Here is a 21,044-nt window from a genome sequence, read left to right as displayed (position 1 = left end):
TCAGTTTCTTGCTTTATTTTCAATCATTCTAATTAAATTATTTGAATCTATAGCAAACATGTTTATCACATGATACGTGATTAGTTACTTGTGTAGAATGAATTAATAAAATTTAACAGTGCATGGAACAGAATCTTAACCCCAAAAAGAGTTGTACCAAAATGCAAAGGAAAAATAAACGCACGAGACACCAAATTTATGCTTGGATAACCAAAATCATGCAAAAACAAGGAAATCTTAGATGGCTTACACACAGAAGCACAGAATGGTTCAACTAGCTGAAAACTAGAAACTTTGATCCATGAACATTTTAATCTAATCAAGAACTATCGGCGAATCGGAGGTCGTGCCACTGGAATTTACCAGTGCCACCAGTTCAGGTGGTAAATCGCCCCTAAGGATATGCACCTTGAATTTGAGATTCTTTCCGCTGTTCTCCACCAGTTCAAATACACAAGCATCTTCACACTTGAGATCATTATCTTTGACAAATGCTCTCCACTCGGAGTCGAATGCAGCGCGGGCGCAGTCTCCGCGGTAAGATAAGTTCCAATCCTTGCCACCATATGTGAGAGTTACAGGGACTGTAGCACGAGGAAGCAACTGAACCATATGGGAAGGTAGCATCTGCCAGGAACAACAGAAAATTCATGTAACTTAATTAAACAGTTGAGAACAAAACATGGAGCATTGGTTGCATTTTCCCCAACAGTATTTACTAATGTCTGAAGTTGCGATTTTGTTAAAACCGCATCAAAAAAGTGTTTCGTCAGAAGATGGGAAACTTGATCTTCTTCTCCTGGAGGTGATTCAGAAGTTGAACCAAATCGAGCCTTGTTCACGTCAACAGATTTCTCCCGCAGACGGGTTGATTTTTTCCCTGAAGCATCGGCCATTGTGTAGTACACTAAAACAAACATGGTCAGTCTCAAAATTAGTTTATCTAAAGGGCAGATTTCTTCTAAAACCAAGCGTACATTTCTCAACTCATGCAATTTCAACGAAAAATTTAAGGTTTTTCCTCGTTTTTCAAACTCAAGTACGAAAGGAAAACCCGAAAACATGAAGTTTTAGCAAGAGAAAGACAAACCTTTTCCTTCACATCAACAAGAGGACCAAAGAAAAATTTCTTTAACACGAACTGATTCGGAAGGCATTAAAGCTTCTCGCTTGGGTGAAAGTTCGAATTCTGATAAATAGCGCATGAGAGCAACCACATGGGTCCGAGATCTTTCTCCCAAATATTTGAGAGTTTATTGGTTGGGAGTTTATTTATTATATTCTCATATATTATATATTTTACAATTCAATATCTCATTAGTTAAATATATATGAATTTTCACTGTTATTTTATTACTTTTTATTAATTTTATATTTGAATAAAAATGATTTATACTTTTTTAAAAATTTCTTTAATATAAATGATTTAATTTACACTTTTTTTCTTTATTATTGATTTATGTGTATATTTTGATATTTAATATAATTAATTTAATATTAAAATTTCATTTAAAAAGAAATGATATAACATATCAATATATATTTGTGAGTTTATCGGTCTATATCATCGATCAAATTTCTATATTCTCATATTCCACAATGAAATTTCTCATCAACTAAATATTTATGAGTTACACTATTATTTTATTATAATTTATTTATTATTATTTAAATAAAAGATGTATACTTTTAAAAAAAATTTCTTTAATATAATTAATTTAATTTGCAAGTTTTTCACTAATATTTTTGAATTAATATTGAACTTATGTATGTATTTTGATAATTATTTAATATAATTAATCCTAATCTACAAGTTTTAAAATGATGTATACTTTTAAAAAAATTTCTTTAATAAAATTCCCCCATTGTGGGTGTTTTTGTTTTCGAAAATAATAAATTGTTTCTTTTTCCTTGGATTTTTAAATTATTAATAATAATACACAAAACAATAGAATTGACAAATATTTCAAATATATGTTTTTTAAAATATTACAATAAAATGGCGTTTCTTTGAAGAAGCCCCCAGCCCCTTTATTTCATTATGAAAAGGAACTTATTTTCTGTATGTTCATATGGTTCAAAAACCTGAATTAAGGTTCATGGTTCGGCTCCAGTTCTGGAAAGTAAGTCAAGAGTGAGACTGAACTGTGGTGCAGCCTGGGTTCATCCAACCACCTCTCTGCTGTCCTCTCGCTGAATGACTTTCTCTCTACTGTTTCCATAATTCATGGTGGGTGATTAACCTTTTAGAGGGACAAAATGAGCCGTCTAGTTACTTTGTTTCAAGTTCGGATTGGTCAAAATTTGAATAGCCTTTGCTTGTAACTAAGATTGAAAACCCTGCTATGGAGTTCTTTTTGTGTACTCATGTCCTTTCCATGTTTATTAATTCTTTTGCTATGTGGTGTTCTCTGATCTTTTCTTGCCTTAACTTTACCCAGCTGTTCATACTAATAGCATAAAGACCTTCAATATGAAACTTACCCTTGTAGAGTTTTTCTATTGTATTTGACACCACTTTTGGACAGTAGAATAGCCTATTTAATATAAACATGAAATTTCATCTTCTTTTGGTCCAATTATCGATTTTTCATTGGTGTTAGATGGTTGCATGCATCTTGGGGAAACAAGAATTTAGCATTTGTCTTGATACACAATGCTCAAGCACGGTTTCCTGTCTTTTCAGAAGTAACTGTTTCGCATTCGAGGACTATATGCTCATTCATTGATAAATTTCTGTGCAGATACGAGGACATGCTTGCTTTTACGGGATGCAGCCATAATTTGACCGCTGAAGAAGATAATGAACTTCGGCAAATGCATTATGAGGTCAGCCATTAGAAGGAGAAAGAAATTGCCGGGGGAGAAAAAAAGAAAGCTTGGTGGCTGCCCTATGACCCCAGGGAAACTGCAATCTTGCTTGATTTACCATCCAAGACAAATATTTACCTGGTGGCTGGTGAGGCTTATTGAAACGGGAGCATTCGGTATCTTACCGATAGACATCCAAATATATTTTCCCGCTCATCTCTAACAACAGCAGAAGAGTTCAGTCCATTCATAAATCATCAAAACATGCTTGCTGGTTTGGACTACGTTGTTGCCATTCAAAGTGACGTATTTGTGTACGCATATGATGGCAACATGGACAAGGCAGTACAAGGCCATAGACGTTTTGAAGGTTTCAAGAAAACCATTAACCCGGATATGTTAGCATACAAACTTCCTGTCATTTTTAATGCTTTCAATCAGCAGTGGACCCAAGATTTTCGTTGGCGGAATAAGTTGGAGTCAAATTCTGGGGAATTTTAATGGAATTTAATGGGCGAAACATGCAATTTTAAAGTAATTACGAATAAATTTAAAAAAAAATTTTGTGGAGTGCCTGCTTTCAATTTCAAAGAAAATATTTTTCGGGAGCTAAACTTAATGAGGCATTAGTTAAGTTCTTTGTTTCTGTTTTCCTTAACGCAGGATGAATTTTGTTAAACTTGTTGATGAGTTTGACGAGGGAAGATTTATTGGAAGAAATTTTGCTCTGGAGTAAAAAAGATTCACAAGGATCGTCTGGGAGGCCCATATATGAGAGAGGTTGGCGAGTTCCCGAAGTTGAAACAGAGTTTTTATGCAAACCCCTTTCCGGGTTGTACTTGCGAGAGAACCTCTGAAGTCTGAAGCTTGATTAGGACATCTGATTTGAGATTTTGAATATTTTACAGGTGCGAGTGACACGTGAATTAGTTTTAACCAACAAATAGAAAGATCAACTCGAGAATTTAGAAACTGGAAACATACAAGACTGAATGAAAAAACAAGTCTAACATTTGAGACTTGACGGGGATTTTCCCCAAGGATTTTGGATAAAAGTGTTCGGCTCATTTTCAACCCAATCGTCCACTCTGCTCTTTCATACAAGAAATGATTGAGAATTTGTCCAAAAAAAAAAACTAAGCAATGCTTGCTTGCTTTTGATATTATTACGTACACTATAAAGTTCAAGATCGACTTCTAAGTAAAATCACTTGGCAAAAATTAAAATCTAGTACAAATATAAAAATATGAGTAACCATAACTCAATCTTGTTGCTTGTTGGCCAACTATGATACAGATCATACTGTGATTTAAGAGGAATCAAAACGAAAGGAAACTTTGACAACACTAGAGTCACTTGTCTTGTCTCTATAAACACCTAATTGTTGAACCAAAGTTGCTTATTGACAAACACCAAGCACACAACTGGTCAGTGGTTCGAGTCACCTTAATCGTGAGTTGGTGAAAATCCTCATTTAGCAAAAACCACGCCTAGTTGTAGAGAGTAGAGAAACAAGAAGATATACAGATAACCGATGCATTGAAATGTTCAAATCTACTCCAAAGTTTTGAGAAGCCTGAATAATCCTGCTGCTTCTCTTATCCGGGAGAACTCGATGCAGAATGCTTGCACTTCAATGAATATGTCATGAACTGCAAACACAAAAATCATTGGAGCAACCAGTAACATATTCATCTTTTGTATTCTGATTCTGAAGATTTAAATGTTCTCCATATCCACATACACAAAGAAAAAAATTTCCTTTTTCATGAATCTGCTCATATATGACTAGTTTAATGTTGTCAATCTCTACCAACAATACTTAGTTTTTGAAAAAAAGGGAAAAAATCGGATAGCCATCAAATTCATTAAAAACCAAGTTCTAAATTGCTTACCATTGATTATTTTGTTTCGAATCAAACTTTGTAGGAAAACACAAACCAATCTCACAAGTCTATTTTGCATATATCTATCCTGGAAAAGAAGATGGAGAAAAAGGGCAAGGATTATTCCAGTACGAAAAGACAAAGACAATAGTTGATTAACATGGAAAACTAATACGGAAACAAATTAAGATGCAGATGCTAACCTTTATACCCTGGCACGCACTTATACAGTTTGAAATGTAAGTGTGTAAGAACTCTGTGGGAAGTTCAATTGTAGTAGTCAGCCTATTCACTACTTCCATGGAATGAAGACTCATCTCCATGTTAACAAGAACCGTAAAGTATCTGTCATTTACAAAGATATCTGCAATATTAGGGTCTAAATAATGCTTGGTTACATAATCAAAAGCCAAAACCAAACACACAAGATCATACTCTGATATTTCAGGTGAATTGATTAACTTAATGAGAATTTCAACGGCAATCATAGGATTATTCTCCACTAGTTCCTGACAACATCGATACAGATTAGAAAAAAACCTCGCCAAAACTTTCTAACAATAAATGTAATTAGGAATTCGGCATACTGGAAGCTTTTTGGGGGTCAGTCCACAGTGATATACCAGCTTTGGGTCATTTGCCAACTCCACCAAAACTCTCTGAAGATATGAACAAGCTAAGAACGTTATGAATACCAGTAGAATCAAATTTGATACTTAACCAAAACATCGATGTTCAGAAACCAGAGAAGCAATACATTTACAGTTGCAATGTAAAAGTGTAAATGCATGAGAAGCTCAATGATCATCTCAGTCATGCACGGTCAAGTAAACACCTTTCTCTATTTTTTTTAATTTAAAGTTCTTCAACCGATTCGACTAAAAGTCCATCATTAACCCACCAGACATTCTATGACAACCCAAACCAGTATTGTAATCAAGAAAATATATTTCGGAAACCACATATATTTCTGGGAGCCGAAATATTGCTGATAAACAATTGTTCCCATCCATACAAATTTGCAAGAGAAAGGTGTAAAACATTGTCTTTTTCATATCTCACATCTTTATATAACCTCATTGCCCTGATTGGTATATCCACAATCCATCAAACACAAGACTCTTTAGATTTTTGAGCTGCCTGGCGAGAAATCTTAAAAGTTTCATATCCAGATCTCAGATAGAATCATCAAGGGTCGGCATTTTTTTCTCTCACTCTTTTTCCATCGCATTTACTCCTGTAGGAATTTACCATCCCTACTACACAGTGGAATTAAGAGCATTCATTATAGAACAACAAAAAAATGCTACCTCTTGTTGAGTAGGAACAAGCGCACCCTTTAAAGCTTTTGCAATTAAATCTCTAACTGCTGCCCCTCTACTTGTATCAGCACACATCCCATAGTCCCATAAAAGCTCATGGTTGAAATCCGGGTTCAGCCAACATAACTGTTCAAAATTGAAAACACTTAGTTGGAACATAAATCACACGTGATAGCTTCCAATGTCTGTTCATTGGCTAGTTACAGTTAGTGCTTGCATGTCTTACCTCTCCATCCGTTATGGGGAGCCTTGGTGGGAAGGGCCTGATCCATTGTGGAGTTAATCCCTCCAATGAGATAGAGGACAGTAACCCAGCAACAGCTTCATCCCTATTCCCAGATCCAATTTTAGATGTAACTCCAGGTCCATCAAACCTGAAATTCAATTCCCAGTTTCGAGAGAAGAAAATGGCAAAATTGCCGAACAGAACTTCAATGTGAAGATAACACATACTCTGATGAATTGCCATTACATCCATGGGGCACATCAGGATCAGGTATCACATTGTTCACAGAGCTGTCCTTGAACGAACATTTCAATGGTTCTGGCTGAATTTTGGTGCAGTACTGTTGCTGCATATGCTCACGTTGTGGAAAAGACTGGAAAGTCAAAACAAGGATGATCACTTCAAGCACACAAGTGACAGAACAAAATTGCAGCATATTTTTGGGCCAATACAAACACAGGGCTAGCAGAAAGCCAGTTAGAAAATGCAAGCAATTACTATTTGCACATGTAAGAAAATTCAATATGTGCATAACTTACATGTGATGACAGGTCAAAAGTTTTCATGAAATCTGCTGCAGAGTGGTTGAGAAGCTGCAGGAAAGAAAACACTATCACCAGAAATTATGATGGATACAAAACACTGGGTAAAGAAAAGAGGCAAGCGGACACCATCAAACATTCGATGAACTGTAGAAACATGTGTGGTTGAGCCGACAGTTTGGTGGATTTCATACAATACAAGTATAAAATTACAATTAAGGCAGGCACTCAGGAAATAGACAAAATAGCCCAAAATTGAGCGTGGGTTTCAAACCATCACGGCTTCACCTGGATAAGGAGCCAAGATTACACTGCAGCAAGCATTTTGTAATGATTAATCACATAAAACTACTAAAAGCAGCATATCAATAAATTATAGGCTTTCTGAGAACCAGTCGAACTTGCTTCAACACAATTATAAACAGCTTTTTATTGCTCGGATGAAACTTAAATAAAAAAAGAAAAGTTGAATAAGCTCAAGTATTTTCCAATGAAGGGTATGTGCCATCATAAATGTTCATCATTTTCAAGCATAAGCATGCCATTACTTTTTCAGACAAGTTCTATCTAATAGAACAATATTTTTGTAGTATTGGATGCTTGCCATCTAGTATCAGAAACGAATGGTTGATCCTAACCGGGGAAAAAGGGAAACAGAAAAGCAAATGAAACCTCTTTGCTATTTCTAACGGTGGTTGTGGAAGCGCCTAACAATTGAAGAACAAATGCCCGTTCAAACTTTTCCGCTTCTTCGTCACAAGCTGCCTGCAAATAATGAAAAAAAAATTAAAGCAAGACCAAAAAGATGTTTAGACACCAAAGTTATCAAATAATTAAGAACAAATTACAGTATAAGAAATCAAGCCAACTAAATCCATAACAATTGAAACGGAAATAGACTGCCAAACAGTTGGCAAGTCGATGAGCAAAAGAAAATAAAGCAGAAGCCATACGCGCGTATTGAATCAAAAAGCAAGTTTTTAGTAACCCCATCGTTGCAAAATCAAAGCAGTAAAAACTATAAATCGTAAAATGGCATCACGAAATGCAACGAACCATGTGCTTACTTACATCCACAAGCTTAGAGATGAAAGGGTTTGAAGAAGGCAGCTGAGAAGCGTATGCCTGATGAATAATTGCAAAAGCAATCAACCTTTGAGTTGGACTAAGCAATTTCTCCTGCAGCAACGGTGATTGAAAACATTGTGTCAATATCAATATTCTCAGCGACAGAGAAAATTGAGTAAAATGGCATCATAAAAGGACAAAAAAAACCCTAACCTTGGGGTCTGATAATAAAAATTCGAGGGCGGAGCAGGCGTATAAGTGGACAGAGCGGGGAAAGTTGGTGTTGAAATCCGACACGATCTGCTCCAAGGTCCTTTCTTCTCCGCCATTCAGCAGTGTCAATAGCTTAGCGGAATCGTCAAACCCTAACATCCCGGCGATCTTCTCTCTTCTTCAACTCCTAGAAAACAAAAAAGGACAGAGAGAATCAGACGCAAACGCTTTACATATCTTCGTTATCACGAAGAAATCGGCACACAGACTTACTAGTCACAGACTCTCACTTCGCACAACTGAGGTTGCCGCTTTGCTAGTAATCAAGTACGCATCGCATAAATTATTTTTAGTACTAAACTTTCAAAAGTTTTCTACTTCGGTACATCAAACTTTGCCGGCTATCCGAAATTGGATATAAAAATTTGAGTGATCATGTACATTTATACCTGTATATCAATTTATATAAGAGAAAAAATTCAATATAAAAATTCAATTTGTCAAAATCTCACTGTATATTAAATACAAATTCCGCGATATAACATTAATCTCGCGATATAATGGTGATAAATATCGTTATAACGATATATTGGTTGTAACTTTAGTATTATTCAAAAAAATTTAGGATTCGAAAATACACACAGATACGGTAGAATATTACCTATACCCACTAAATTATACATCACACATATATTTATTTAATGAATGTTTTAATGTTAATAAGATAAGGCTATGTTTGGTAGATAGGATTAGCCCATGATAAGTTAACAATCATCATATATCCAATGTTTGGTTGGTTTTTTGATCAAATATATGGGCCCGTGAAATAAGAAAAAGCCCGCACTGTAGCTATAATTTGTTGGACAAATAATACTGATAATTTAGGTGTGATAATTTATCTCATTTATTGATTAAAGTAAATTTTACCATAATACCCTTTCTCTCTCCTTCATCACCACAAAATTGTCTTTTTGTACGAGATACTTTCAGAAACATCACCACAAACTATTGTCCTCCATTGGAGCACAATCTTCGCCTTGTAAATGTTGGATTAGCACTTATATCAGTAGGAGTCATGCTGAGTCTTGCCCTGTGGATGCTGTACGCGAACCACCCCCGAAGGGAGGAAGTGTTTGTTAAGATCTCATCAAGAATAAGAGACAGCTTCAGTGACAACAAATGAAAATGTAGTGAGAATGATGTAACATCAAGTTCAAATATCCCTTTCTCTCTCCTTCATCAAGTCCAAGATACCATCCATGTCATCTGCGTCGATTGGGTGGAGGTGGAGGTCTCGGTGGTGGTGGATTCGGAGGTGGTGGTGGTTTTGGTGGGGGCGGCGATTTCGGAGGTGGTGGAGGTTTGGGTAGTGGCGGAGGAGTTGGAGGTGGAGGCGGCTTATGTGGTGGTGGAGGTTTTGGTGGTGGCCATTAAAGGAGTTGGGAGTATTTAGGCGATGGTGGTGGACTTGGTGGTGGTGGTGGTGGTGGTGGTTTTGGTGGGGGTGGCGGTTTTGGAGGTGGCGGAGGAGTAGGAGGTGGAGGCGGCTTTGGTGGTGGTGGAGGTTTTGGTGGTGGTCATTGAACCAAGAAAATTACAGATGAAAAAATAAATTATTAATGACAAAAATGTGGGGATGTTTTGGTCATTTTATGTTAATGTACAAAATTAATACGTAATATTAAAATCATACCAAACAATGTAAATTTTATCCCACCATGTTATTTATCAATATCTCTATTTTTTAATCCCTATATTATTAATCATTTACTTATCCTATCATACGTACCAAACGTAACATAAAAATACGAGAATATATTGATTTAAAAAAAATTTGAGAAAATAATATTAAATATAAAAAGTAAATTATATATTTGACAGTTATGAAAATGGAAATTTGGGATAGATGAAAAAAAAAATTTACTTTTATTATATTTGAAATGGAGGCAACATGTCCTTTGTACCTATGCGGGCTCTGCCCTGTTCTTTTCATTTCTTGTTTGGTTGGGTTTCTTATGTGCAGAATCCATTATCGAAGTCGATTTGCAGAAGAGAATGGCGTCGAAGCAAATGGAAGCAGTACAGAGAAAACTTGCGACGCTGAATTACTCGAGATCCAATGCCCCAGCACAGTCACTCCTTTTCGCTGGCATGGAACGCTATGCCCTACTTGAATGGCTATTCTTCAAGTAAAATGTTGTCCTTTTTTCTATATTTGTCTGTATAAGTGCTGACACATGAATGGTTGTTTAATCTTTTTGCCGATTGTGCAGATTGTTGGGGGACAAGTCTCCATTTTCACAGCAAAATCTACAAGGGGATGTCGTGGATCGGGACGAAGAAACCTCTCGGATACAATGTATTTCCCACTTTTATCTTCGTCTTGCCTTTCTCCTTGTGTTATGTTGTAAATATTAATTATGTGGTATGATATGCGTCCAATTTTGTTGGCTTTTACATTTTTGTTCTGGTGGTCAGTACTAAAGTTGGGATCTTTTTGTTATGAGAATGTGGCTTGTTGAAACTCTCTGCGGGCATTTTTTGTGTTAGTGTATAAAATGTCGCCTTTACAGTTTTTAATGTGACTGCTAGCGACCTTTTGATTTGGAATCTGAAATGAATTCTGTGAAATTTTTATAAAGTGGTTCTATGAATTTTGCAGATTTGGCTGAAATAGCAAAGTTTCTGGGTATTACCACTACTATAGACACTGAAGCCATCCAAGTGAGTTTAAATTATCGTATCTTGATCATCATATTGTTTCCGATTGTAAAAAAGCTTGATTTATAATTAATAATTATGTGTCGTGCCAATTAGTATCAGTAAGTTTTTCAAAAGTTTAAACTTCAGTGACATGAAACCTCCATTTTCATGGCCGTGATTTTGAATTTCCTTTCCTGAAGGAAGAAATAAATAAACCATCCTTTAGTTTTTTAAAAGATATTTATAGATTTTAAATTTAAATGAAAAAGACCAAAATTTTTTGTGGTGTACCAACTGCCTTCCTTTCCCATTCTCCACATGTTAAGGCACTTTGATTAGTGTTTTCTCAATGCACTATAACCAGTTTTGGAGATTATTTTTTTATGTTGCAGAAGCTCAATAAGCCAGGCTAAGTGCAGGGGTTGAATCTTGTTGTATCTTGGGCCTACTTACATGCTTTGTGGATATTAATAACTACATGTTGTACCTTTTCATTGCAGGGTCGGGGAAGCTACGAAGATCGGACAGAAATGTTGCGTCTTATTGTGGATTTGGTGGAGGCAAGCATCTACGCCGATAATCCTGAGTGGAGGTGCCTACAGTTTTAAAAAAATGTCAATAACAAAATGATTTGATCACTTTACTGTGTCTTGAACTATATCTAATCGACTACATGAAATGTTTGTTGCCTTTTTTAGCATAGATGAGCAAGTGGCTAGAGACATACAATTAATAGACGCCATTGCTGAAAAACAAGTTCAAATTTTTTCTGAAGAGTGCAAGTTGTTTCCTGCAGATGTGCAGATTCAATCTATATATCCATTGTAAGGAGTAATTGTTTTCCTGTGCAATGCTGCTTTGAATGCCACTAAATCATTTTCTTTAGGCTCATATTTCGTCATAGAAAATTGTTTATGACAGACATCTTGTTAAATTGCTTTCCTGGAACTTATTTGCCAGCTTCTGTTTTTACGATGCGTTATCATCCCATCAAGAGATTGCTTATAATGTATTTTAATTTGGAAAACACTGCTGATTGGTTTTGTTCTGTTATATTATCTGATATTGACCTAGTTGAGTCTTCAATACCAGATTTGGTATTTCGTGGTTTTGCATTAGGTTTCTTACCAAGAAGCTTGATTATTATTTATAATTCAAATTATTATGAATTTCCCTTCAAAGAGAGCATTTTTGTACAGAAAAATAAGATCTTAGGAATTATTGGTGCTTGTATTAACATGAAAAATGATTTTCTATTCACTTAATAAAGGTTCATTTGTAGGCCAGACATATCTGATTTGGAAAAACAGCTATTTGATCAATCAAACCGACTTCTAAACCTTCAAGAGATGGTTGATGACCTGGCCTCAAAGGTTGCCTGATACTTTTTTCACTACCTTGTTTTGCCATACAAACTTCAAATACCATAACAATTATCTTTTGATGCATTGTTTTGATCAGTTGTCATTTATTATCTTTAATTTTGTAGCATCCATACAATCCTGATGAAGATTACACTGAAGCCGAATCAAATTTACGGAAACATCTGGAATCTTTTCTTGAAACTGCAAGATCCTTTAATACAATTTACACCAAGGTTCGCTTTCGGTTGAAGTTTTATCGCATAGCTCAGATTACATGCTTCTTGACCTGATTTACATATTTCAAGTGAAATTAATGTCCCTCGACAAGTTAATGGCCCAAGAAAGACTTACTTTCAGGTTTTCACACGAGTTTTTAGCTGACAAGGCTGCAAACTTTATGTTTTACATTAAATGCTTGAGATTTACATAAATACAAATACAACCAATTCAGTTTAACATAATGTCAAACATTGGTAGAGTTTAAAAATATTAACTTGTGGCACCACACATTAACTTGAGTTTTGAGAAAAGAACAGTTTCAATATGCTACCAGAGCCACAAGGGCAAATTTTTAAGACCCCCTGGACTGCAGAACCCTCTCATATCTAAAATTGGTCTTGCATGTTTATTTCTACGTCTTTGCTGCCTAATGCCTGAACATGCACATTACGCCTTAGATAATATTTCCGGGCATATCCGGGTATCTGGCTCACCTTTGGGGGGCATATTAAAGTATAAAATTATTGATTGTATTAACTCTCATGAGCTCGAGATTTTGGGACTTTTGGTTTCAACAAACATTATTCAAATACATGAACCTGAGGTTGGATTGTGGTCTTGGCTAGTGATTGTCGCTGGAGCGGCAATGATAATAACAGTGAGTGGCTGCTATGTGCTGATTGTGGAAAGCAGTGGCTATTGGTGGTGGCAGTGATAATTGAAAGGAGTTAGGGATGGTGGGAATGGTGGGAGGCAAGAAAACAGTGTAAACACTATGTCATTTAAACGTTGAACATCCTTTATGTGGCTTATTTCGTGAAATAATAGTTTTGAACTTTTTGTACTCAGGAAATAATTTTTTAAGACAAGCGCAAATCTAATCCTTTTGGCTTCTAAACAGTAGGCTAACTTTTTGTTGAAATGCTACTGGAAATCTATGATTGAAAGTCAGCTCAATGTTGACGACTAGAAGCACCTTTGCTCTTCATTTTTTGTGTAGCAAATTAACCTTCAATTTCTTTCATTGTTTGTCAACCTTATGAAGATTGGTCCAACCCTGGCATGATGACCTGGAAATTAGGAAATACATGGGAAATGCCAATTAATTCTGCTCATTGGTTTTTTTTCCAAAGCTTGTTCAAGATTGGCTCACAATCAATAAAAGCTAAAATATGGTTTTGAGCTTGAGAAGAAATCTCTGGCAAATTTATAGTTAGCATGTATATATCTGGCTTTAATATGTTAAATGCAAATACTTTTAGGTTGCACTTGGATGAATGAACTTGAAATCCAGATTTCGATATTAGTTTTATTGCTTACAATGAAACAATAGATCAAATATTAAAATCAACATTCAACACCTTACTGATCAAATATTAAATCAACATTCAACACCTTACTTATTTACATATTAATAATACAAAGTAGAATGAATTTCAAACATCGTTATTTGGTGAATTTAAAATCCATCATAATTAACATGAAATACCATATAAACATGTAAGAGATTGATTTGAAGTTTATGAACTTACTTCTCTGAACAACAAAATTACATTTGAAATCCATCAATCCAAACACAATCTTATAGAATATAGAAACCATATCTATGTCAATGTCGTGTTACAATTGGCTGCCTTATTCTGCATCTTGTTTGTTTTTGTATGCTATTTCAGTCATGATATTCTCAAAAATTACTTTTTAAAGTAATTTTTTTGGATATATTTTCATGTTACATTATTATAATTCGGTTTTCGCATTCATACAGTTCACGTCCGTTAATTTTATTTTTGACCATTACACCACTCTGTATGCAGGAAATACGTCCTTGGACACACATGATGGAGGTTCCACAACTTCACGGGTTTGGACCAGCTGCAAATAGATTGTTGGAAGCATATAAGATGCTTGTGAAGGTGCGTCAACTTAAATTTGCATCTGAGTAACTCACTGGTCATTGGTGGGCATGGTTTTCAGCTTCGATGTGTTTTTAACTAATATAAACTTTCACTGCTTTCCTCATACTCTGGTTGAAGAGAGGAATTTTTCTTAATATCTCTGGAGTTTGAATGACTTGCTTCATTCGTCTTAGTTCTATTTATATGTGAATACTAAAACGTAAGCATGCAGTTCGAGACATCTTTTTTAATCTATCTCTAGCCTGAAAAAAAAAAGGTTCAGAATCATCCAATATATACTTTTGCTCTACAAGCATAGCTGAAACTTGTCCATTTGAATTCTTGACCTTGGCTGGTATTGTGTCATTATTTCTTACCTATAGCTTAAAACTTGAACCCAAACTTCCATTTTTATTTTGTTGTAATGACATAATTTAAGGGATGCTGCATTTATACTTGTTTAAATTTTATCTTATGATTCATGGATTTTCTTTGTACAACTTTTATGACCGTGCATTCAGTCAGTTGAAATCCATAAACATTGCACGTCGTAGCTTAGATGACCGATGATTATAGAACGAGTGCCTGAAAATTTGTTCTTTGTGGCAGTAGGTGATTTGTTAGACTTAATGCGACGTGTGTTGTCAAAGGCTGTATATCTTACAGTAATCCTATTATTTAGTTAGTAGTTGGAAGATAATTGTGAGACATTCGTTTCTCATTTATTTTTATAGTTTCTGGGAAATCTGAAGAACCTTCGAGATTCATATACAGCAGTGGCCGTTGGATCTTCAGAAACAGTGGCGGGTGAGCCATCTTCTGTAATGAGAATTATTTCCGAGTGTGAAAGTGCATTGACATTCTTGAACCGAGATCTGGCGATTCTCTCCGCTTCCATCGCTCGTGAGAAGGGCGAGGAGGCTATCAGTCTAAAAATGAAAGTGAGAACATGCTGCTCTTCTTTACCATTATTTATTTTCAACTTTTTTGGCGGGGTAAAAACATTGACTGGTGAATGTATTGAATGTGCATTAGAACTGAGCGCATTTCATTTTCGGTTAAATCAAAAGGGTTGTGTTTTGTGTAACCAAGTTTCTTTCCTGAAGATTCAACTGATCAAATTGAATTTTAAGAAAATCGAATTGATATAATGAAATAACAAAATCAATGAAAATTACAATCGGTTTACCCTAAAACACGTATAAAAGAATTCCCCCATAAAAGTTGGTTTTTGGCTATCTTTAGATAAATTAATACCAAACAGAATTAAACTAAAAATCTACACCTTTTCTTTCAACTTTTAAAACTCCGTTCCCATTTATCAATTTTTGGAAATTTTCAATAATGGTGGTACTGAAAAACAAGATATCCCTGTGTAAACGAGTGCCTCAGGATCTCATCTCATGCCTCAAATTCTCAAAGTAAACATTTACTTTTACAGCATAATCCATGCAAATGCTTGCATGGCCCATTGCTTGCATGTCAATAATCCTTGCAATTTCCGTTACCGCATTTGATGTTAAGTGAAGCAACTGGTTTCACCATTGATCTCATTCACAGAGACTCCTTACAATCTCCTTCAACGACCTGCCAAACCATATCCATTCAACGATCGTTCTATCGAGCTAAAATTTTATCACAAGATCACCGTTCCGCACGATCGCCCTCAGCTGATATTATTCCCGACAATGGGTGAGATTCTACCTCAGCACACCACCTGTCGAAGCCCTGGCTGTGGCCGATACTGGTAGTGATCTTACATGGATACCTTGCCTCGGTTGCTTCGAACAAAAAGTACCCTTTTCGACGCGAATAAATCATCCACGTATAAACCGCTCTCTTGTTCTTCTGGTCCATGGAATCAACTTCCAAGAACTTCTTGTGACGTAACTAAGCATACTTATGCTTACGGAATATAACGATAATTGTGAATATAACTTCACATTTGATTGACCCATTATTCGGGCGATGACACATAACGTGTTATTCGCAAAAGCACTGGAAATGTACGGGGAAATGCGGATATCAAATGTTGAACCCGATAAATATACCTTTCCTTCTGTTATCAACATCGGCAGTGGTTTGGCGGATTTTGGGAAGGGTAGATTTGTGCATGAGCACGTTTTGGAATTGGGTTTTGCATTCGATTTGAATATATATTACGCTCTGATCGATATGTATTCCAGGTGTAAGCATTGGATTGAGCATGGGGAATATTTGATCAAATGCTTCACAGAGTGACAGAGTCATTGTTTCTTGGAATAGTTTGATGGGTATTCTTCCTATGAATTCTTCAGCCAAGCCTTGGAAATATATTTTCTATTGAGGATAGATGGTTTAGTGCGGGATTATTCTACATTTTCGAGTGTTATACTAGAGTGTTGTGGACTTGGGCAGATTATGGAGGGTGAGATTGTCCATGGGTTGGTAGAGAAAATTGGAGTGCGTGGGTATGTGGTTGTCAATAATGTGTTGCTGTCTATGTACATAAAGTTTGATATGTTAGGCAATTAATTACCAGAAGATATTTAATGAGATGGTTGATAGAGACAAAGTTGCTTGGAATACTATGATTTGTGGACATTGTAAATCTGCTTTGTATGAAGAGTCAATTAGGTTGTTTACAGATATGGTGGGTCATTTGGAACCTGATATCTTGACAATTACATCAGTTCCCCGTGCTTGTACTTACCTTAGGGACTTAAAGTCGGGAAGATATGTCCACAACTACATGAATTATAACGAATATGAGTGTGACACAAAGACAAGTAATGTCATTATTAATATGTATGCCAAATGTGGTGATTTGATAGGTTCTAGCGAAGTTTTTGAGAGCATGAAAAGCCCGGACTTGGTATCATGGAACTCTCTGATTAAAGGTTATGTTGAAAACCAGTTTTATGAGGAAGCAATAAAGCCCGTTAGTAGAATGAGGATGATTTATGAACCTGATTCTGTCACTCGTGTGACAATTCTTTCTATTTGTACAAAATTAGTAAATATAAATTTGGCAGAATAACTCCACTGTGGTATATTAAAACAAGGATTTGGTTCCGTTCAGATTGTGGGTAATGCTCTTGTGGATACGTATGCCAAGTGTTGCGAATTGGAGGATTCATTGAAACAGTTTGAAAATATGAAAATTCGAGATAAAGTTTCTTGGAATTCTATTATTGCTGCTTGTGGTTATTCTGAGAATAGTATTCTTGGTTTTAGAATACTTCGAAAGATGAGATTGGAAGGAATGTTTCCAGATGTACCAACGTTATTAAGTGCATTGCCTTTGTGTTCCTTTCTCATCGCAAAACGGCAAGGGAAGGAGATGCATGGTTACATTTCAGATTGGGTTGTGAGCCCATGATTCCAATAGGAAATGCTTTGATTGAAATGTACTCTAATACGGGCGATTTAAGGAATTCGGTGCTGGTTTTTAAGCAGATGAAAGCAAGAGATGTAGTCTCATGGACAACAGTGATAGCTTCTTATGGAATGCATGGTGAAGGTAGGAAAGCTCTTAAAAGTTTTTGAGAATATGAAGGCAGCTGGTATTCATTTGGGTCACATTGTCTTTATTGCCATAATATATGCATCTAGACATTCTGGTTTGGTACTTTGGTGCAGGAAGGGCGGACTTGCTTTGAACAAATGAAGAAAGACTACAATATTGAGCCTGGGCTTGAACATTATGCCAGTGTCGTTGATCTTCTTTCATGATCCGGCCTATTAATTGAAGCATAGATATTCATAGTTTCAATGCCATTGCAGCCTGATGCAATTATATGGGGAGCGTTACTTAGTGCTTGCCGATCAAGTGGAGACATGAAGATGGCCGAACATGTGTCTAACCACATTATTGAATTAGATGTGGGCAATCCAGGATATCGTGTTTTAGCATCTAATGTGTATGCTGCCTCGGGAAAGTGGAAATGATAAGAACATCTTTAAAAGCTAGAGGACTAGAAAAATCCCCGGGATGTAGTTGGGTGGAGGTCCAAAATAGGGCATACTATTTTTGAGCTGGTGATCGATTCTTTGAAAAAGTTACGGAATTACTGAACTCTCTCTCTTCTTTGATGGCTAAGGAAGGATATGCTGCTGATGTCAAATCTAAATATGTCCTGTATGATGTAGAGGAGGATGAGAAATTTGACATGCTTTGTGGACACGGTGAAAGGCTGGCCATAGCGTTTGCCTTATTACATTCAAAACCTGTTGCTAGTTTTGCTGGTAATGAAAAATCATCGGGTTTGTGGGGATTGCCACACTGTGACTAAGTATATATCACGATTCATGCATCGGGAAATATCAGTCAGGGATTCTAATTGTTTTCATCTATTCATATATGGAGTCTGTAATCGTGGAGATCATTGGTGATATCATTCCCCGCATAAGTTCTTTGAGGGATGATATATTTCGTTTTTTAAGCCTCTGAGAACTGTCTTTTTAGCATCTGCATTTCTGCTATCATTTCTAAGTCTTAAATGGTTTTAAGCACATGGTGTGTCAACCATTAGAGGGACCTGTGAAGAAGTGGGAGGACACAACATACTAGAAAACAAACAATACGATCAAACTTAAAGTTGCTATGAAGTTATTCAACTCGACCAACTCTCACACTTGAAATAGTTTACAGGTGAGTTTAGAATCGAGTTGTGAAAAGCATTTTATTTCAACCATGTTTCACCATCAGACCTACATTTCAGAACCCACCAGGAACTTCAATTTCAACCTAGAGCGTGAAGAGGTTTCCTTATTACTAATGTGAAACGAATTTACACGAGATCCATTTTCATTCAACTTTTGAAATGTAGCGTTGTCTAAGGATCTTAAATTTTTCAACCATTCTCGCACGTGGTGGCCATGATTCTTTGATTATAGGATCATCTGCGTAGTTGTTCATCCAAGCTTTTAAAAGTGGAAATATCTCTGCATCAATTAGTGTCAACTCAGCTATCTCTTCCAGAATACTGATCAAATTGGCCATCCAACCAAATGCATTATCAAGGTAACCTATTGTGTCACCACCAAAGAATATCTTCCCTTTTAGCTGATCTTCAACTAATTTCAGGTTCTCCACTGCTGAAGCAACTGCTTCTTTCTGCTGCTCTTCTCCTTGAGAGATGAACAAACTCCATATCGATGGCAGAACCTGCATTTCAGTTATTATCATCAATAAAAGTATATGTTAAGACCGTCATATGCTTTTGTAACCAAGATCATCGTATCACAGGGACAGGGCATGAGTCTCACATCCAAATACAGAGTCAGGAGTTTCTGGAAGCATAACGGAATTAAAACTCGAAAAATTTAAGGTACTTGAGACTATATATGTAGGGAAAAGTAAAGGGTTTTCTTGATACCTTCTCATCTCCAAAATTTGCCCAAAATCTAGCCATGGCTCTGTCCCAAGGATCTCGAGGGAGGAGTGGACGCTGCTTCCAAGTGTCATCAATATATTCAAGAATGACAAGGGATTCACATATTGGCTTCCCATTGTGCACAAGAACTGGTATTTTCTTGTGTACAGGATTGTACTCAAGTAGTGAAGCACTCTTATTGGTAGTATCTTCCAATACGATTTCGTGTTCTATGGCTTTAATCTTGAGTGCGTGCACCACTCTCATACCATATGGACTTGACCATGATCTCAAAAGCTTCAAATCTTCTGCCATTTTTGTTTCTTCTTTCCCTTTGACTTTCTTTTAAAGGAATATATTTATGTATTGAAAGAATAGCAATGGCCGGCCTTAGCAATGGTCCGAGACCAAGACCGGGCATTGTTTTGGTTTGTATAGATAATTATTTAATTTAGAGTGAGTATTTTGGTAGGTGACATGTGTACGGTTGCTTATTTTATTTTGAAAAGTTGGCAGCAAAGTTGAACAAGGAAGATGGAAAGAAACAGGGATACGCTATTTCACATAAACAATCCCTCCACTCATTTTATATCATAATTTTATATCTTCCATTTCACCTGAGCATTCATATATTTTGAATGTTTAGTTTGTAACATGCATGAGGTATTTGGTTACTTATAGCAAGAGAATGTTGGAATTAACAAAATATTATAATGAAATTTTTTTCTATTTGTTCTTGTTTATAACTTAATAATTTTTAAGAATTTTTCATATAAATTTTGGTTTCCAATTAATCTTTTATTTATATATATATACACACACACACACACCCCAAGATACAACACCTGAGACTAATCTTCCTTAAATACATGACGGAGCTGTGAATGTAACATGAAACTTTCCCATATATTTTATTGAATTTTGCTGGCCAGATTTTCCAATCCAAAGATTTCATGGCCCAATCATAAATTAGTTGTATAATTAATTAATTGTTTATATCGATGTTTGATGAGTGAAGCCGTTTAAAACTTATAATTTATCCGCCATTAAAGTTTAAGCCTGAAACTTTTCGAAATTCGAATTATGCCAAACGCTTTCCCGACAAAAAGAAGAATTTGAGATATTCTTGCAGGTTTTCTTAGCCTTCACATAATATATATTTTTAATATATTCATACAATAGTTTATCTCTGCTAATTTAATTTTTAAAATTATTACCTGGTTATTTTTTCCCTCAAATATATTAACATCGACTAGATCATATCATTTTTTTTAGTTTCAACTTGTTATATTTTTGAGAAATTCAAAAAAAAAATATTAAAGATAAAAATTATTTTTTTGTCGGATCAATATTATAATATTGACACATCATTTTTTAAATTTATATTAAATTTAATTTATATAATTTAGATATATTTTCTTATAGCATCAGCCTTGG

At 35.6% G+C, this 21,044-nt stretch overlaps 4 protein-coding genes and 1 pseudogene across 4 annotated transcripts; 2 read left to right on the top strand and 3 right to left on the bottom strand.

Moving 5' to 3' along the window:
* Window positions 1–164: 164 nt before the first annotated feature.
* Window positions 165–1,230, bottom strand: LOC142554438 (B3 domain-containing protein Os04g0386900-like). Its single transcript, XM_075665107.1, has 3 exons — window positions 1,091–1,230; window positions 720–907; window positions 165–627 (listed from the first exon to the last, which is right to left on the bottom strand). Exons 2-3 carry the CDS (start codon window positions 894–896, stop codon window positions 316–318), a joined length of 489 nt encoding a protein of 162 aa, XP_075521222.1. The 5' UTR covers window positions 897–907; window positions 1,091–1,230; the 3' UTR covers window positions 165–315.
* Window positions 1,231–4,038: 2,808 nt separating this feature from the next.
* LOC142553153 (uncharacterized) lies at window positions 4,039–8,473 on the bottom strand. The gene is made up of 13 exons (XM_075663176.1): window positions 8,343–8,473; window positions 8,070–8,256; window positions 7,860–7,967; window positions 7,461–7,553; window positions 6,786–6,839; window positions 6,474–6,619; window positions 6,247–6,394; window positions 6,009–6,146; window positions 5,286–5,357; window positions 5,134–5,207; window positions 4,902–5,043; window positions 4,708–4,786; window positions 4,039–4,464 (listed from the first exon to the last, which is right to left on the bottom strand). The coding sequence occupies exons 2-13, from the start codon at window positions 8,226–8,228 to the stop codon at window positions 4,367–4,369; spliced, it is 1,311 nt and encodes a 436-aa protein (XP_075519291.1). The 5' UTR covers window positions 8,229–8,256; window positions 8,343–8,473; the 3' UTR covers window positions 4,039–4,366.
* Window positions 8,474–10,033: 1,560 nt separating this feature from the next.
* LOC142553151 (AUGMIN subunit 7-like) lies at window positions 10,034–15,416 on the top strand. The gene is made up of 9 exons (XM_075663174.1): window positions 10,034–10,258; window positions 10,343–10,428; window positions 10,732–10,793; window positions 11,273–11,364; window positions 11,471–11,596; window positions 12,055–12,145; window positions 12,262–12,369; window positions 14,170–14,268; window positions 14,985–15,416. Exons 1-9 carry the CDS (start codon window positions 10,125–10,127, stop codon window positions 15,399–15,401), a joined length of 1,215 nt encoding a protein of 404 aa, XP_075519289.1. The 5' UTR covers window positions 10,034–10,124; the 3' UTR covers window positions 15,402–15,416.
* Window positions 15,417–16,218: 802 nt separating this feature from the next.
* Window positions 16,219–19,087, top strand: LOC142554319 (pentatricopeptide repeat-containing protein At3g03580-like; annotated as a pseudogene).
* On the bottom strand, window positions 18,896–20,074 carry LOC142553152 (glutathione transferase GST 23-like). Its single transcript, XM_075663175.1, has 2 exons — window positions 19,611–20,074; window positions 18,896–19,399 (listed from the first exon to the last, which is right to left on the bottom strand). The coding sequence occupies exons 1-2, from the start codon at window positions 19,920–19,922 to the stop codon at window positions 19,040–19,042; spliced, it is 672 nt and encodes a 223-aa protein (XP_075519290.1). The 5' UTR covers window positions 19,923–20,074; the 3' UTR covers window positions 18,896–19,039.
* Window positions 20,075–21,044: the final 970 nt, after the last annotated feature.

The sequence above is a fragment of the Primulina tabacum genome, chromosome 8 (assembly GCF_025594145.1).
Source record: "Primulina tabacum isolate GXHZ01 chromosome 8, ASM2559414v2, whole genome shotgun sequence".
Classification (NCBI taxonomy): Eukaryota; Viridiplantae; Streptophyta; class Magnoliopsida; order Lamiales; family Gesneriaceae; genus Primulina; species Primulina tabacum.
This window is presented reverse-complemented; position numbering and strand designations above follow the sequence as displayed.

Coding starts and splice junctions, on each gene's coding strand:
- LOC142554438 (XM_075665107.1), bottom strand. CDS start 896: ATGGCCGATGCTTCAGGGAAAAAATCAACCCGTCTGCGGGAGAAATCT. Junction 628..719: donor AATCGCAACTTCAGACATTA/GTAAATACTGTT, acceptor TGTTCCTGGCAG/ATGCTACCTTCCCATATGGT.
- LOC142553153 (XM_075663176.1), bottom strand. CDS start 8,228: ATGTTAGGGTTTGACGATTCCGCTAAGCTATTGACACTGCTGAATGGC. Junction 6,620..6,785: donor CTTTTGACCTGTCATCACAT/GTAAGTTATGCA, acceptor TTGACTTTCCAG/TCTTTTCCACAACGTGAGCA. Junction 5,358..6,008: donor TTGTTCCTACTCAACAAGAG/GTAGCATTTTTT, acceptor TCATATCTTCAG/AGAGTTTTGGTGGAGTTGGC.
- LOC142553151 (XM_075663174.1), top strand. CDS start 10,125: ATGGCGTCGAAGCAAATGGAAGCAGTACAGAGAAAACTTGCGACGCTG. Junction 10,429..10,731: donor AGAAACCTCTCGGATACAAT/GTATTTCCCACT, acceptor TGAATTTTGCAG/ATTTGGCTGAAATAGCAAAG. Junction 10,794..11,272: donor TAGACACTGAAGCCATCCAA/GTGAGTTTAAAT, acceptor TTTTCATTGCAG/GGTCGGGGAAGCTACGAAGA.
- LOC142553152 (XM_075663175.1), bottom strand. CDS start 19,922: ATGGCAGAAGATTTGAAGCTTTTGAGATCATGGTCAAGTCCATATGGT. Junction 19,400..19,610: donor CAAATTTTGGAGATGAGAAG/GTATCAAGAAAA, acceptor ACTGAAATGCAG/GTTCTGCCATCGATATGGAG.